Source organism: Pyxicephalus adspersus, chromosome 7 (assembly GCF_032062135.1).
Source record: "Pyxicephalus adspersus chromosome 7, UCB_Pads_2.0, whole genome shotgun sequence".
NCBI lineage: Eukaryota > Metazoa > Chordata > Amphibia > Anura > Pyxicephalidae > Pyxicephalus > Pyxicephalus adspersus.
The window spans coordinates 27,616,743-27,636,070 of NC_092864.1; the positions used below are offsets into that span (position 1 = coordinate 27,616,743).

Sequence of the window (19,328 nt, forward strand, 5' to 3'; positions counted from 1 at the left end):
TCATTTGGAATCAACCCTTTGGCTTCCCTTTTTCAGTTGGACTAGGATCAGAGGATCAGAACTTTCAGGCTGCATGCACATATACCAGGAAGGAACATGCTGCTCCTTCATTGCCCAAGCCTTGAGCAGGGGCAGACCAATTTTTGTTGCTCATCAGCAGGTAAATCTTCTTCAATAGATATTTTCCATCTGCACATCCAGCTGCTTGTTTAATACTGGACGTTAATGCAGAGATAGGTAGATTACACTAGGCAGTTTTTTTTTTTTTTTTTACAGACAGCCGATAATAGCCAATAAAATCCACATTTCCTTTGGATGTTTTACAATTAAGGTGAAGGCAGCTCAGTCTCTGAATATTTCATGGGTGAGGAGCTCTTTGTGTAGCACATTAGGACGTATTAGGTGATGAGCTATTATGGAATCACCTCGTTTATGATCAATGAGGCTTCACACTACAGGTTGTCTGCAGACTGACCTTCCAGGAGATCGCTGGTATTTCCACAAAACTATTATCTGTAAAAAGAATAAAAGAACTCTCCTGGAGAGAGCGATGGGGCTCCACAGTTTTATAATCAGCAAGCGCAAAGAGAAGAATATTTATTATCAGCAAGATATCCAATGCAAGCTATGGAAATAATTCCAGTGGTGAGGCTGGGTGTTGAGGTATAGGCTAAAACTAAGTCTATTATTTATTGGCTGAGCATTGTCAGATGACACAGAGCAATTTTTATTATTTTCAGAATATTGCTGCTGCTTTACAATAATAAAAGCTGTCTTTCAATTCCTGTTTGTGAGCCATTCAGTTAAAGGAGAACTATCAGTAAAAAAAAATCCTAGTCCAGATGGCCTGTTCCACTGTTCCATCATCCTTCTTCATTTCGGAATGGAGTGGACATCAGGTGCTTCATTCTTCTTCCAGGTTCTTCTTCCTATGTCAAGATTGTAAGATTGTCAAGGTGCAAGATTGGGTGACAGGCCTTCCAGAAAAGGCATGAGATTGGAATGCTTTTTTTTACCTTCGAAAAAAGCTTCTGCGCACATTGAAAGAAGCGTGGAAGGAGCAGTCCTGGGATATGTGATGTAAGTATTCCAAGAGGCTCCAGGTTTTCCATACAGTTGAATAAAGTGCAAAGAGAGAGAAAGGGTTTTTCTGACGCATTTTGCCCAAATACTATCTCAAAACACCCGTGAAGAAGCTTATAGGGTGAAACGGCATCATTTCCTAATGAAACCTAGCCCTTGCTGCTTATTGTTAGTATGAATATGTATAGAAAATGGGCCTTTGTTTTCGAATGATATTCTAATTGGTAGGGCAACTGACTTTTATTACTGTTCTATATTGTATACAATTTCTGTTATATATACAGTATATATATTTTTGTTTCTCACAACATATTTGATTTTCCAAAAAAAACTCTCTTTTAGCTCTTTATTTCTCCTGTTTTATCAATATTTGGGGTTGGGAGTACACCCTTGAATTTCTGAGAAGGGAGTTACATTTCCACCTATACTTTCCATTCAGCCTTCACTGCCACAATGGTAAAGATAGGGGATGGGTTACTAGCCTTTTATATAAACCAAAAATATGTGGTGATAGGTCCACTTTAATGGGTTATGGGAATCAGTTTTTAACCACTAGGAATCTTGATGTGTTTGCATGCATTTTCATGGAAATTTGGAAGCTGTATGAGAGGCGCAACACCCAGGGACGCAGCATGGAGAGTCTCTAAAAACCAAACTGCTAAACACTGATAAAAAAAAGGATTTCAACCACCTGATCTAATTTTAATGAGAATGGGTGCTTTGGGGGAGTTAATGACTGGTTGATAGTAGTGAACTACAGTGGTACCAGGCTCAACTTGGCCCACATGTCCCTGATTTGTGCTAGGCATTGGGGAACAAAACCAAGACCTGCACGGATATTGGGGTTTAGGTGATTGTGTCATATGTGAGCTGACATCTCATTCCACAATGGAGATGGTGACCCTGGATGATGCCAGAACAAAGAAGAGAAGATTAACAATGTAAAATGACAAATAACAATGTAGCAATCAGATCATAAATGGTTAAATAATGCTCTTGAAATCAATATAAAGATTAAGCGTAATCCAACCAGATCCCAAACTGCTCATCTCACAAAGCTGAACAAATATTAAAGACCCCAATGCAGCCCTTTTACCAATAATACATCATTATAGGTTCCACTTTGATTCCCCCATTGGGGTTAACTCCAACTTCTGCTGTCTGCAATTTCTGCAAAATTGTTTGCAAGTTTAAATGGGTGAACTTCAAAGAGTTTGGAAGAGTAAGAAGCTGTGAGGAACTGGTTGTTAGGATACACAGCCTTCAGAAGTCCCATTGGCTGATGTTTGCCAGGAGCTGTTTAGGTTAAAAACTACTCCAGCCAATAGGAACACTGCCCACTGTGTACCTTAACAAGCTGCCCAGCCAATATTAACATTACAAGCCAAACAGGTTAGAATTAGTGTGATTCTGATTTTTACCCAAATAGGTAAAATGATCCCTAAATAAATTCTAAGTGAAATGAAATAGTCTGATTTGCTCTTTCCTACACATTAAATGTACTTTAAAAAGGCAAGCAATGCTCAGTACCCGAAGATGACCTGGTATTAACCCCTTGCAGTCCATTTACAGCAGAGCTGGTCTCAGATGAAGTGAGATTTATTAATGCCAAACAATAAACTGAAGACATCTAGTGGCAGAGAAAGTACTGCAGGGAAAATCTGTTGATTGAAGGTAGATATTGCAGATTAAGTATGTTAAATTGTATTATGTGATGCAGCCTCATTGGCCATAAGAAATGGACACATTGAGGCAATAAAGCCCTAGAATGGGGGTAGGACTAATTTGAAAAGAGAGGGACCTGGAACCATTGATAAAAATGTAATATAAATTATATTATGGTGCCAATGTGGGTATGGTCACCCTAAAAAATCCACATATATATTATGCTATAATACATTTTTTTAATAATACCTGAAATTTCCTGCACTACTGCCCCAATCCTAAGAATATTCCGAGTTAAATAAATAATGTAGCCATCAGATCATCGGTGGTTAAACACCAACCTTGTCACACAGAGTTCTGGTATAATCCTCTCATCTAATAGCATACATGTCTATATAATCCCATGCACTGTGCGATCCACTGGCTCTGCTGTATACAGTGATGCCATGTAGACAAAGTGTGCAGACACAGCACCTTCTATGAGACTGGCACAGGGACCTGGCACACAGCAGTGATTTGGATTCCACAGTAAGCATCCAGTGTGTGATCCCTGTGCTGGCTGTGACCCCCCTGCACAGTGCCAGCTCTGTATGCTGCTGCCACCTTCTCCCAGGCACAGTGGGTGTAGCTGCTCCAGGCTGTGGGTGGAGAGCTCAGTGCTCAGTGCCTATAAGGAGCTGTCCACCATCTCAGTGCTGAATCTTCCTCCAGCACTGGAAGCTGGTCCTTCCCTCTCTCTGGCTGCTATTTCTTCTTGCTTGTGGATGGTTCTCTTTAAGGAGTTTGTGCAGAGGAAGTCTGCAGCCCAGCCTGGATTATCTGAATGCTGCTGAGAGCAAAGGATTGTCAGAGTAGCACAAGACACAGAGATCTGGGATACAATCCACACAGACTGTGCTGTCTACCTGAGCAGAACACAAAATACAATGGATTCTGGTGCAACCTTGTTTGGGGCATTTCTGTGTGTGCTGTCTGCTGTGTGGCCCCTGGGATCAACAGCTGCAAACTGTAAGTCATGAGGACAGTTGGGGTGTGATGCACAGACACCTGGGGTGGGTGCTGATAGCTGGGGTGGATGGCAGTTCCTTACCTGTGTTGGCACATTGGCTGGGTGCTAGGGATTCCCCAGGTGGCATATTTATGATTTATGTATAAGAGGTGAGCTGTGGATGATATTTAATAGGAAGCAATCCCTAGAGATGCATAACAAGTATTAGTGGAGTGTCACAATATTGTCCTGCCATTGACAAATAAGTGGTGCCAAACTGGGTATAATAATGTGCTTCTTGCCCTAAAAAATTGCCATGGATCCCAGTTCTGCTTTCTAATGAAGTTTGAATTCTGCCCAAGAGATCTTAGCATAATGTCCATATAGATTTGTCCAGCGTTAAATAGATGTGTGGTTAAGAGGGGGTCACCAAGTCACCTATTGATTGCAATGCTGGGAAGGCATGAAATGATTGGTGATAGGACAAGACAAATATAAATATACTGTAAGGATGGGGATATTATGTCTCTTGCATGAGATTTGCAGTTCAGTTGACCTGCTACAATGTATCACTCTTCAAAGTTTATTGTCTGGTCAAGTTCCCAGCACTCCTGCAGGCATAGCTGCTGCAGTCTCTGTAAAGGGAACCTGTCATTCTGGAGGCCAGTGCACATAAAGGCTGCCTGAGGGTATATTGGCACATTTATCTATAGCAAGAGCATCACTAAAACAAGATATCCAAATACAAAATGCTATTTATATAGTAGTTGTAAATATTAGGGGCTACTGCTGCTTATAAACTTACCAACTCACAGTGGTACTTACTGCACTAAACTCAATGCACTAGCTGTATGGTTAATAAAAAGAACAGGAAAATGTTTTAAGATTATTGAATGTGAATGGCTCTGCAGAATGTGGTGATTTATAGTTACAATCAATGTGTATCTTACAGTTGGATTTTGATTTATTTTAAAACAGTGCATTGTGGTCATGTGACCACTGGGGGTCACTGTTGCTCTTTATACAACTTCTAGTTAATCCTAACAAACCCAATGAAAACAGCAAACTCCACTTTGGATATAGTATCTTAGTGCAGAAAAATAGGAGAAGCCTTTTATCTCAGCATATAGAGTGTAATGAAATATTCCATGGAAAATGATGTGAACGGGTTGAAACAAAAATTAATACTGAGCTCATTAGGCCCCTGGACAAAAAGCAGTATACTGCTGTACAGTTATAGAATATATGACCAGAAGTCATAGGAAAAGCTCATACAGGAGGACCAGGACCCAGCCTCATACAGCTCTATAAGAGACCAGATGTATAGACATCTCACCGGTGCTACGCAAACAAAACGCCTATTTGCTTCTCTTCTTGAAATATCTTGTAAATCTGTGATATGAATTACCATATTTACTTGTCAAGGAGGTAATTACTAGAGAGATGTGCTAGGAATGGAAAACCCTGTGAATAATTCATGGCAGTTTTGTTTCCCACTGAGCAGTGCATTAAATGTATGATGGACAGACACAGTGTAGGTGGATGGGAAAAAGTCAACATTATTAAATAAAACATAGTCTTCGGCAATGGAAGACCATTCTTCCTCCCGATCACACAGCTAAGAAGAACAACTTTGGCCAATGTTGTAGGAGCGACATTCCCAGCATGCTTGGATATACTGGCTCTTCTGGTTCCTTGAAAGTATAGGGAAGAAAAAGGGTTAACTCTGTTGGCTGTGTATTTTAGATGGATCTTAGATTTGATCAAAATACTTTAAATGTATGGGCTTACTATCTGTAGTTTTTAGTATTTACATGGCAAAGCTGTTTACCTTTTATCCATATTCTTAACCCTTTGTTTTCATAACTGTTGCTGGGACTGATTAAAAAATGTTAGCAAGAGCTGGGCTTCATTGCTTCTAACACTTCATGTCCATCTAAGACTCAGCTCATCGAGTGACAATGCTCTAGTTATTTAAATTTTGGAACAAACAGTGTTGTCGCTCTGGGTAATAAACAAACCTACTGGCAGAGTCAAGAGGTAATAGAATTATGATATTGGATATAATACTGCATTATTTATATCACTTTTTCTTTTGCCCAGAGTTCTATTTTAGAGCAAAAAGTAATGTGTGAAATGCATCAGCCAGTCAATCATTTGTTATTTTTCATTGAAGCTAATAGGTAGCATCTGATTGGCTGCTTTCAGTTCCAGTACATTGTAGGTCTCTGCCAAGGTATTAGCGATAAAACAATCAGTATTTGGTTTGACATGTAGATGGCCGCTCAGATTGGTAATGGGATGATTAGTTCCTAATGTGCATGGAGGTACTTGACAAGTTACAGAGGATTATGACAGGGGGTAAAACATTTTGGCTGGGGGGAGGCAGGACTGGATCCTCATGGGAGGTCTACCCACCTAGAAGATCTACCGCACCTTACACATCTGTAAACAGAACATGCAGCCTGTGTGATGCTAGATGGTGTTATCTATATATTCTTTGGGAGCCGATGACACCAATTCTCCATAAGTATTGAGAGCTTCCTGTAGGGTTTGCTGAAAGCAACAGACTTTTCAGTGGGTCAATGAGGCAGCACGCAATCAATTTCAAAACAAAGTTCAAGGTCTTATCTGGGGTCTTTTTTTTAGTATAAGAATGTCAGTGAACACGGGAAAAAAAAGCAAAGCAGACATTACCTTGGCTGGGCCACTAATTATCTCTTACTCTACCAACAGTGAAATACAAAAGTCCTTTTGCATAAAAACTTGGCCACCTACTCTCCAGTGGTTGTCTTCAGAGCTCCTTCCCCTTCAAGATTTGGCTACTGGTAGTTGGCTGCTGATTCCCTGAACTCCCGTGCTTTCTAGATCGAGGGGAAGACCCGAACATGGACAAAGTGGCCAACCTGGCCCATGTCCAAGGATCCTTCCCTACTCTTCCTTGGCTGGCTCTAAGACCCTTCACACCAAATTTCCAGAGAAGCCATCTGGAAACCATCAAGCTACATAAACCCTATCTAAGACAGCCAAGCCATGGGGCACCCTGTTATAGTATATACATGTATGATCATTGAGTACCTTTATCAGTTTTATGGAGACAAGAAGGGGGATTTGTAGATCCAACACTTCTTTCTCTACAGTGACAATGCTGCTTCTCTGTGAAAACAGTACAGTGAGTGAGAACTGCCATGAAGTCAGTCTCAGTAGGACCTCCATGTGAAAACTGAGTGAAAAAAAAATTAACCATGAAACAATGAAATTGCAGCCACCATGTCTAAGGCTTAGGGAGCTGCAATATATCTCTTTTTTGGGGATTGGGTCACTGTGGTTGGTAAAAGGTGCAGTCATGACCATCATAGGGGAGGATAACGATCCTAAACCATCATAGCCAGTGTGCAGCAGACATATGAATACTCAGCTCAGCTTGCAGGTAAATTTGTTTCCTATAAAATAAATTTAGTTTACTGATATGACATGTGGGAAATTCTCAGAATCCTCGGTTTCTGAATTATAAGGAAAATTATTCATGGGTACAGGAGCATTTAGCCTCTCACTTGGTTTCTTCATGGAGTTTTCCCAATTTTAATACTTAGTACAGGACAATGAAGAAAAGTTTATGGGGGGAAAGGATAAGTACATAAAAGTGACTATAGGTGGAAGGTTAGCTTTGCGTTTGGCTCCTCTGATCCTACAGGTAACCTGTCAATAAGTGTCCATTTTCCCACCATGAGAGGGAGCCGTAACTGACAAAAGTTTTTGAATCCCCTCTATTTAGTAGCGTTCCATATGTGGATGACAGCTTGCAGTAAAAGTGTGAGTAACACATGTACATCTAATATTTACAGCCAATTAGGTCTAAAAATACTTTAACACAATTATATTAACACTCGGGTAGGGGGTAAACACAACATATAAACTTGTCAGATGAAAGAACAAGATCTGAGAGTGATGATGGGAAGAAAGATAGGGAGGAATGTGTTGGGGGTGGAGGGGGAGGGATATATCAGAACAAAACATTGGAAGCGTTAATATACTCACATACAGCATGGGACTGATGGTTTTTACTAAGTGAACAGTGCTGTTCTGTAACCCTTCCCTACCCATCAACACCATCATCATCATCATCAGATAATTCATTTTAACATAAGATTATATACATCCATTTGTAATGATTTATACATATTATTATCATTAGAATCCTCCATTGTGTGGACATACAAAACCCCAAAGACTCCAAATGGGTGCCACCATCTTGGATCTGGTGTCAACAGCTCCAGGAGACTGACAGCTGTCACTCTAGTGTAGTGTTTCTTGATCTTTTTTCATTGGGGAACCCCTTGAAATAATCATTCCCCCTGTGTACAAAGCCAGCTCCATAAAGACCTGGGGTCACCAGTTTGGTGTGGAGGAACCCGAGTGTCCTGCTCCGAGCCCTGACCTCACCCTACTAAACATCTTTAGGTTGAATTGGAATGGTGAGCCAGGTCTTCTCATCCAACATCAGCACCTGACCTCACAAACAAACACAAATGTCTTTGGAAGGTCACCTACAACAACCGACAGAAGTTCAAACTCTTACATTTCCTATACCAGGTTACATTTAAAATCTTAAATTTAGTAAGAAAAGAAACTTTCCATTCCCGATCCTTAAATCTCTGCATTTAATATGGAAACAACTTGACAAGAGGAAAGATTAGAACAGTCTTTTACTTCTACATCTCAAATTAAAGAAGCAGAATCTGACATCCCATAACATATTTATATTATTGAATACCTTTTCATTAAATCTAAGTCTCCATAAATTTAATACTTCATCTTAAAGTTGGCCTATATTTTATTTTTAATGAATAAAAGTCATCACTGAATTCCACTATGAATTACTAAGTTTTCCTTGTGAATTGATCTTCATATTGAAATATTCTGTTTTACACATGTGAAAGGGAGATAGAGACAGGCGCTCGGTACCTTTGGCAAGACATCCCCATACTTGACTCCCATAGGACATAATGAACGTGTTGATGACTGATTGCTTTTTAATACAGTTTAGTTTAGTTCTTTAATTTTATTTTACTTTTTTTGAGAGATGTCTTCACTGTAAATGATATTACAAACTTAAACTGTTGGTAACAGATGCAGAGAAGTTAATAACTTTATTAAAGGGAATGATTGGAGTTTTTTTTTTTTTAATAAGTTGAGTTATCAGGTCCTAAAAGCTTTCAGCATTAGTAAATGTAGGATAATATTTAATCAATAGATGAATCAAGTTCTTTGACCTCCCCTCCTTATCCCTGTAACCTAATTGGATTTTTTTAGTAGTAAGATTGTCCGAAAGCCTTCCATTTAGGACAATCTATCATATTGTTTCTAAACCTTTTTAACATTGAAACAACTTTCAGGTTCTAAGAAACCCCTTCTATAAATATAATAAATACAATTTCTACAGCTCACAGTACATAGGTGGTCAATGGGTCTTGATTTATTAATGCTATCCAAAACTGGAGACTATAGACATTCATGGGAAAATCTGGGTGAGACTGCACATTTGGAATGATTCTGGTACAGGATTGGAATCATTTGCCAACACATAGACAACACATTTTTATGAAATCCATTTCAGGTTTGTTGGATCACCAAGGTTCTCCCATAATAGCCTATCTTCACCAGGTTTGGTGAGCTTCAGGCCTAGTGTCTCTTACATTGCTGGCAAACGAGAAAAAATGTCACCCTTACAGATAGCAAGAACAATCACTGGTGTTAGGTAAACTGTCTCAAAAAGGCAGAAATTACTCATTGTTTAAGGAACCCCTGGAAACCTCTTGAGGAACCCTGGTTGAGAAACACTGATCTATGATCACATGCTTCGTATTAGTGCACCTAAGTCTTTAAAAATAAGCTTGGGCCCTGAATTCAAGATGGTGGTGCTGAAGAACAGAGACACTTCAAAGACTTTAGGTGAATATATATTATCTGTGGATTATTTATTGGTTATCAAATAGTTCAGAGACCTCCAGGGGAGCATCCCTGGTCCAATAAAGTGAATCAGTTTTCATCCCCCTGAATGGGGTTGATGTCTCACCTTGCAGAATGACTGGTCTTCATACTTAGGACTTTAAGCCAAAGAAAATAGCAATCATAGTGTTGATCCATTAAAAGGTGAAGTATAAAAAAGGTCACTTATGAATGGACCAATAGACGGCCAGGTTTTGGCCGTTCAGAACAGTACAGGATTTGGGTAAAAAAAATTAATTGGACAATTAAATAAAGTATTGCCGATATGTATGGGGACTTCTGGGTGGTTGCACTTTATACTTTTTTTTGATAAATTGATAGATAAACATTTATTAAGGTTTCTAGGAAGGGGTTAAACTATGTGGAGAGCCAGCTGCACAGGGAAAAGTAAATTGTTGTATTTAGCATTTGGTAGCATACCGTTTTCTAATTTCAGGAAAGCAAACTACACGACTCTTTAATGGCTTTCTATAAAAGCCAACATATGGCCGTGGTTTAGTGGCCCTTTAAAAATCTTTGCTTGATCAGGACAAAGCCTGCTTTTTCGATGTACTAAATAAACACGGTGCAGATTGGGGACTGGAGGCTTGATATGCTTTGGCAGTGACAGCACCACAGATTAAGTGTCAAGATGATATCTCCTATTATTGAATTCTCTCTGGGGTTTCTGCTGTAGGATACACATGCTCAGATTTGGATTTCAGCACATCACAGATGGAAAGACAACCACGTCTGAGTAATAGAGAAGGGAGAAAGGACATACACCTAATCTACGTTCACTGTCATGTCGTCTTGTTCCTTGCCGCCTCTTTGATTACGGCATAGCTAGACTTGCAAAAACTTCCTCTTTGTACAGTCAGTGTGCAGCTGTTGCCACTGCGCTGCCAACATTGTGTCAGGATGTGTCAAGGAGATGTGATTACAACATATGAAAATAATGTAATGCTTTCGGAAATGTTGAATTTGAGGCCCCAGATGCCTACATGCATAGGAAGGTTCTGTAAATAAGCTACATGTGCACAGAATCATTAAAGTCTAACTCCAGACAAAAAATAATCCTATAAATGTATCGTTCAATAGCCACAAGGAATATAAATCCACTTTGTGTACACCAAATTCCTTTGCAAACCCAAATATTGCCTTGTAGATGTAGCAATGACAACCTCCCTGGGCTGTACATAATTTGTGCAGAGCTGTGGGAGGGGCCCAGCAGGTCCTAAAGGAGGGGGCGGATACAAGACCACTACAAGATCTGCACAAGGAGAGTAAGCGTGACTGGTCTGTGATACAGGAAGCTTCTGCAGAAAAGGACTATTTCACATAAAATGCCTGTGGAGATTTGCAAGATTTACCTAAAGAAAAAGAATAATAACCAGTTCAATGTAGATTATGTCAGAGAGAGGTCAGCAGGGTGCTTACATTACATCACAACACCCTGCATCGGTACTTCTCTAAAGAGCCATGTAAACAATGAGCTAACCTTTGGGAGGAACAAATGCAATATCAAAATGCCTTGGTTAGTGGAAATCAGTTTGGAGGAGATGACATTCCTAGAGGGGCAGTATCTGTAGGCAGGCTGCCTTAGGTCTTCCTAGCTCATCCTTTTCATTCCTTGGGTTTCAATACCAGGATCACATGAAACCCAATGAATAAAAACAGATGAGCCAGGAAGAAGTTAGACTGGAAAGAAAAGAGGAAAAGACTGAATAAATCCCCCTTGCCTGTAGCAGACTGATAACATCGTCTCAAGGTATAAACCATATATCAAAGTACATGGCCTTCATATTTTTTAATATGCACGTAATACATTCCTCTATACTAGACACCATAAAACAGGGAAAAAAAAAAGTTTCTTTGAGATTCTTGTGTCTATAAAAAAAGAAATAACCTAAATAAATAGAAAAAAAATCTCTATAGATCACTGATATGACTTTTTAAAAGCTGTATTTTTTTTTTTCAAATGCATCTATTGCATTTGCCTAAAATCTGTTGCCTATAGTGTGACTATCTGCCCAGCAAAATCTTGCATTGAGCTGATGGGCCAAACAGGGAGCTGCAGCTGAGACTGCAGGAAGAAGTGAGAGTGGTGCCGTGGCATTAATAAATAGTCATGTAGGTGGGAATGTGGCATGGAATAAAAAAAATTGTGGACATGTAAAAAGGAGAGTTATTTAGAAGGAGCAAAGGGATAAGAGCAATATTTTATTATCTCTTGGCAAGTTGCAGCACTTATGTGCGTATTTCATTTGTGTCTTTAGCTGTCTAACTGGCAATGGATTACAAAAAGAACACATCTGAGTCATTGCCAAGTATCTCATATTATCACCATTGTTGTTCTTATGATTTGGAGAAAAGAAGAAAAGTCCTAAAAAGGAAGTATAATTCTCAGGGGTGATTGAGGTTCCTGGTCCTTGTAAAGAAGATACAAAGAGAAATCAATATTTTCCAACAGTTACATTTTAACTCGCATTCAACAGCAAACGTGTTTTCTTGACCTTCAGCTTGGAACGTGTATATATGTACAGAAGAATACTTTAGCTTAATGTGTAACTATTTACTGGATCAGTACGCTTACTTGTAATATTTTATATTTCTATTTTCTATTTTAATAGTGATGTAGGTACAGTGTATACAGTATATTGAGGAAGAACCCCCATCTTGGACCCCTTCCACTAATTCAGACTTCCTCAGACTTAATCAGGAACAGAGGGGTATGTAAGATTAATTACATGCAATTCAGTTTTTGTATTAAAAAATACAAAAGATTATGAGTTGCTATTAAGACTCGGCTGATACAGATGAGGTTGCAGTGTGGTTACTGCTTCCAGGATCTGGTCCCCCAAGTTGAGGGCTACATGTAGCATCTCACCAATGTCTGTCTACCCCTAGGAAATGAATAAAGATGGTAGTGGGTGGTTGAGTACCAATCACTTCAGCTTACTGTCAAATGTTGAAATGTTGGATTGTTAAGAAGCACACCAGCCACTGAGCTGCCAATTTCAAGATGCCAGTTTCCAATTGCTGCCCAGGAAACACTGTTCCCACTGCCTGTCTAAAGTTATCTAGAATTTATGGACATTCAAATATTTACCATCAACTATGTAGTTGCTGGCATTGTGGAGTACCTCATTTCAAAGTTGAATGTTAGCATTTTTCTTTCCTCTTTCCATGTGCTTCTGCTCTGAATTTACATTAAAGATTAGAAGGCTGTCAAGTTTACAACTCTGCTGGTAGGGGAAGCTAAGCTAAGGACATAAAGGAAAAAACAAAAGTTTTAGTTTTAGCAGCAGACATTGAGGCTAAATTACTTCACAGTGCGTGCAGCTAAAAAGGTTAGTGGGAGCTTATTTTGACAGTTGCTTTGTAATTGCACTAATATATATTACATATATTATACTAATAATGTGATAATACATTTGTATCCTTGTTTTAATGCAAGCAGTATATTTACCTGAATTTGACTCGATGTAGCCTTCTGTGGTTTTCTTCACAGCAGGACTCAGAGTAGTCACTTGGGTGTGCATCAGTGCAAAGAACAGGGAGACGAGCTTATCAGTGTGATAGTTACCATTAAAAGCCAAGGTGGGATTGCAGATGGAGACCTGTAAATGAAAGGTAAACTGCAGCAAAAAGCAATCCGCTCTTTGGTGCTTTATGGAAGAGCTATGTAGATTTTAGTACTGGATGTACAGAAATACAAATCCTATCATTCTGCAGGTTAAACAGTATGTATGAGGCCTGTTTATGAAACAAGGAGACTGTATTAAATCACCTAAATAAAGCGGTGTGATGATTATGATCTCTTGCCATGAATGTATGCATTTTTCCAAACATGCAGGACAAATGCGGGCACTCTCCGCTGTTTACTTTGTTGTCAGTCACGGTTTAATGCTGTTGTGTTTCCCCTCATGTGCTGAAATCACGAGAAATAAAAAAATTGAGCAACGCGTCAATTTGATACTTTTACTAAAATTTCACCCCGGAGCAAAAAGAGTGCCGCAAAGAAAATTTGCGCTGACATTTTGCAGCAACTTGAGGTGGAGATGAACCTTTTTCATAACTTGTGAGGAAACCCGGATCTTCCAGTATGATCCTGAAACATAACCACAGTCACTGGAAACACCTTCATCACCAAGAATCAAAAAAGTCCAAAATCACAGCCATGCTCATCGTGTTTTGTGACATGAAGGGCGTCATTTTGTCAGAATGGGTTCCAGAAGGCACAACAGGGATCCAACATTATTATAAGGAAGTTCTGACAAAGCTGAGAGAAAGAGTCAGGAAAAGACGCAGAAATGTGGAAAATGGTTTCATTCTACATCAGGACAATGCTCCTTCTCACACAGCACTTTCTGTGACCGACAAACACATTACTACGCTGGAACATCCTCCATATTCACCAGATTTGTCACCTTGTGACTTTTTTATTTTCCTAAATGGAAATCGGTGCTTAAGGGAACACGTATTGAGTCAATGGATGCAGTAAAGAAAAAAACATCAAATAACAGAAACCGATTTGTTCCACACCTTCCACCAGTGGAAAACAAGACAGCATCAGTGCCTAATTGTGAATGGAAGGAATATTGAAAGGGAAAAAGCATTAGAATTGTCATATAAATAAATAAAAGCATATCAGTCTCGGCATTTATTAGAGAACCCTAAATATATATATATATATATATATATATATATAAAAATTACATCATATTTATATATATAAATATATATATTCCTTCTACATATTTATTTATTTGCATTTTTTGCTGCTTCTTATACAAATGTAAATATTTGGATGTCTATATCCTGGCCACTGTTCTTCTTTAAGCCTTTCAGATTCTGCAGATTTCTGCAAACATTTTATCCTCTATTAAAAAAAAAAAAAACCCTCACTATTGGACTTGGCAATTCCGAATATGTACAGAAAGACCCCTGGAGAATGGATGAAAGGCGCTGATGGTCCTTTATTTCACGTGTGCTGCCCTCTCTCCGTCTTCCAAGATTGCCGTACCTTGGCGTCAGCGTTTACTTTTAGTAATGAGTGTCTCAGTGGGACCGTGGTCTGCTAGTGCTTTTTATTAATATGCAAATAGTAATGTCAAGGACACAGGCTTAAAACAAATGGAATTTTGATGATACAACCACTTCTTGTGTAATTTATCCAGCAGGACAAGACAGATCCCAGCTCGCTATGACACGGGAGCGTAGTTAATAAGGTTGAAACAAGCCGTAACCGTTGTTTGGGCCGCCCTACTGCTGAGCAAAGGAGACTCGCCTGTTCAAAATGATTATTTAACTTGTTAGACATTCTTACAATGAAAAGAGCTTGTTGACAGATGGAAAAAATGTACTTGTATTTTTCAGCAAGATCATTTTACATCTTCTTCTGTCTGATATCTCCGACCCTCATCTGTCAAAGATTCTAAAGTAAGCTTGTGTTAGGCCTGCCAATCATTGAGAATATTCCCTTTGTTCTCTTGGAGAATGAATGAGGGAATCTGATGGGTTTTTCTGTGGGAACGTAGGCTAGCCATCCGCCATCTACTCTTGAGGTGCAAGATTTGCATGTACGTCATATCTTATGCTAGCTATTACGTAAACTACAGAATTTCAACATTGATGGAGGCTAGCAAGGTACAACATGACATTAATCCTCCAAATAAACTGAAATATAGCAGAAGGAGGTAAGCTCCTCCTATTGGCAAATGGTAGAATGTGAATCTTAAATGAGAAACTCTCACCAATAAAAAACCCCAAGTGGCATAAGAATCTGTCAAACAGCCTAACATCTTCCAAAATATTAGATTTGGTTAGTTTTCCTTCAAATATGACCTTAGTTGTAAAAGCTGGAAAAAAAAAGTATTACCCATGGTCTCCCTGCAGCCGATCTTTGTTCAGGAGAACATGGAGGGTACACGATTCCTTCATGTCATAGATGACCTACTGATGATTTGAGAGGAAATATTCATGAATCAGCTTAAAAGGTTGATGAAGCAAACCTAATAAATGAAGAAGTAGCAGAGAGATCTCAGATATGGCTTTCATGTCAGCAAGGAGAACAGTGAGTAGTATTGTAGTGACATTACCAACATTTGGTGTTACTTATGGAAGCAGCAGGACCTTGGACGATCTTACACTTAACACACACTTAAATTAGCAGTACATTCTACAAGACAAAGAATTTATTAAAGTTCACAGGGGGATCATTATCTAGCACTCTCAAAGTATACCAAGTGGTGTGTTCAAAACTTTGTTTAAGCTGGCGTTTAATAAAGGAGATTGGCTGTCTATATAAGACTCCCATATTTCAAAAAAAATGTTTGCTACCTTAGTTTTCTTGTCCAGAGATGCTTAAATCCAAGCCATTCCTAAAACATAGCTTAATTTCTCCTTCAAAAGCCCAAGAGTTGGTGGATTTGAGTCTAGCCATTTATGTAGTATCGTTTTTTGGCAACTAGGGACACAATAACAAATACATTTCTACTCCCCCTGGTTATCCCTGCACCCTGTCGCATATAGGTTCCTAAAATAGCCCATTCTGAAATTAATGGAACATATTTAATCAAATAGGAAGTAATATAATGAGCCACCTCCTGCCAAAATCTCTTTAATTTTTGGCAGTTCCAAAAAGCATGGTACAAACCTGCTTGATCTTGCGAACACTTAAGACAATTAGAAGTGGGGTCATACCCCATCAAATGAGGGGGCTGTGGAGATGTATACGCCCCATGCTAAATTCTAAGAGTCATTTCTCTATACATCGCTGAAGGGAATACTGACCATGCCCTGGATAATGCTAATAAATATCATCAGCTGCTTTATTTGGAAAATGATCACACTTTTTAACCAGACCTGTTTTCCTGGCAATTAAAGTAAATCATAAGCTTTCAGTCCTCATCTGAAAACATGCATTGGTAACTTTACCTGTTTGCTTAAACCTAACAAAAAATTTTTGGAGTACTAAAAGTGTTAGAGGCAGCTGCATTAATCTTCATCTAATCAGCCAACACGCTGAAAGCCCTTAAAGTGAAATTTTCAGTAAAAACACTTTTTTTAGATGTAAAAAGGTCAATACCACCGCAAAGTCCAGTAGGTCTGCTGTCCCATCTTCTTTCTTCTTTCCAGCATGGACTGGACACCAGGCGCTGCCATCTTCTTCTGGGTTCTTCTTCTTACATCATCCAATCTCACGCTGTCCAGGTATGAGATCGGGTGCGTCACCTTTCTGAAAATATAATAAAAATGTTCCGATGTCAATGTGCATGCATTCACACAATTGAGTTGTTGATTCTGATGTGTATAGCATGCAGTAATTCACAATATATAGTGCAATGTGGTGTGTTGGGGTGCACCCATTTCACCTAGGCCAGACATTTCCTTTGTAGTGCATTAAACTTAGAGATTTGAAGCAACTGTAGATTATGAATTGCTACACTGACAAAAGTTCTGCAGGTCTGGTTAAACCTGTATTGTGGTGTGTGGGCAACATATTTAATATGCAGTGAACCAATGGGCACAGGAAGTTTTTAGTAGATGTAATCTAAAATTAAAGTTGATGTGACGGGTTGAGTTGGTCCTGGGTTTGACTATAGGAAACAGAATAGTTTCTTTTTACAACTTTTTCTTTTATTATCCTATGTAGATTTGGGCGTCTGTCAGTCACAAGGTACTAGGAGAGGCGTTTGATATTAAGGACTGCTGCAAGAGGTTGTCACTGCGGGTCTACCAGATGGTCTGTTAGTGAGGGTCTGTTGGTGGGGTTTGTCACAGGAGACTTTCACATGGGTCTGTCCATGGGGGTCTATCAGAGGGGTTTATCACTGAGGAACTGTCACAGTAGGCATCTTCGAAGTGCGATCTTTCACTATGGAGTATGTCTCAAGAGAATTTGTCAATAAGGGGTCTATCATTGAGACAATTGTCAATGAATGGCGGAGGGCTGTCACTGAGAATTTTGTCACTGGAAGGGTGTCAGGTAAGGCCTTTCACTGATGATCTGCCACTAAAGATTTGTCAAGAGTGTTCCATCACTGTCACTGAGGAAATGTCATTGGGGGGATGTCTAGTGATGAGACCTTGTTCACTTTGTTTTTTTTGGAATGTTAATATTTTACAAATACCCACCTACTAGTAGCTCCTAACATTTTTCAGGCATGCATTTTCACCCAGGGGTGACTAACTTGAGTCAAAAATCCAGGACATCAATGGTGCCATGAACTGGAAAAGTTTAGGAAATCACTGGAGCTAGAAGGAAGAAACAATAGTAAAAAAACTGAGTCTCAGCATAATGTTTCCTTGGCATTTTAAATATTTTTATGTAACTTTCAGAAAGATGTAAAACAGGTACTCTTTATTTCCCAGTCTTTTAAAGAATAATTTTCATGGCTTGGATTTGTTTCTCTGTGTTCCATACATCCCCTTCCCCCCTTTCGCAGTGTTTGCATGTCTGTTGTTTGGAATGCTGTCATGTTGTGGCACGGTGTTAGAGGACCACGCAATTACATTGTCTTGGTTTTTGCTCCTTGATCATTACCCAGAGCATCAGTTCCACCCTCGGCATCACAATTCTGCAGCAGCGTCTTTTTAAACCTCTCGATTAGAGTCAGAACCTCGACAGGTGGCTCGCCTAGGTGACTCGCTTGCTTCCATTAACGCGAGTGAACAGACTCAGCTGGAAACACAAAATAATTATCCTTTAACAGAAAGCTGCTGAAATGGCACCGAAATATCAAAAAATGCCATCAAACCTACTGGGTTAATTTCAGTGATATTGGTGGGTAAGAGCGCTTTGTCTAATACGGCGTGTGACAGCTGCAGAGAACTCCCACGTGGTTATGTACGCTCAGTGCCTGTGTACTTTATAACATCGGGATATATGACAAACTATGTCAAGGTCTATAATGCAGATTTTAATTATCTACCATGCGAGCAAAGACAAACTCCCAATCGCTGACATTTCTCTCCTGAGAGACAAAAATCTGACCTTTATTAAAGCATAAACTTTTCTGTAGGTTTAAAGTGAACCTAAAAATCAGAGATTTCATTTGAGGAACAATAACTGTTTTGATGTGATTGTGAAGCCTAATAAAACACGGCAATCTGGTAAAGAATTGGTGATCACCACTGCCACATTTATAAAAGATTGTTGTTTTATGATGATGAAGAGTGATTGGTTGCCAAACCTTATTACTAAAAATTGGCAACTCAGTCCTCCTCATTGCCACCTTTTTCATCCTTATCACTACTTTAAAAATAGCAAAAGTGGCCACAAGCATGCAGTGAATCTGAGATGCCCCTTAAGCAGACCTATTACCCCAATTTTTACTTTACATGAAAGGGTAGGTAACCCTTTAATATGAATTATAATATCTTCTTTTTTTTTACTTTTCTTTAAAATACCTTTTAATAGCACCCTCCCCCTCTGTCTTGGAAGCTAAATGGAAGCGTAGGGCACTGGGATACATACCATAGGTTTCCCAGGAGGCTTCTGGCTGCCCCTTCTACACATGCCCATAAATCAGGGCATTACCCATGGCGATTACCTTACTGGTGGCTTGAAAAATGCACCGAGGCTTGGTAAATAGCG

At 39.3% G+C, this 19,328-nt stretch overlaps 1 protein-coding gene across 1 annotated transcript in view; it reads left to right on the forward strand.

The window, feature by feature from the left end:
- Positions 1-3,468: 3,468 nt before the first annotated feature.
- The window catches only part of LOC140335374 (contactin-associated protein-like 5), a 212,877-nt gene continuing 197,017 nt past the window's right edge, over positions 3,469-19,328 (forward strand). The window contains exon 1 of the mRNA XM_072417940.1: positions 3,469-3,756. Within this exon, the coding sequence (XP_072274041.1) occupies positions 3,675-3,756 (82 nt within the window). The 5' untranslated portion in view covers positions 3,469-3,674. The remainder of the gene's footprint in view (positions 3,757-19,328) is intronic.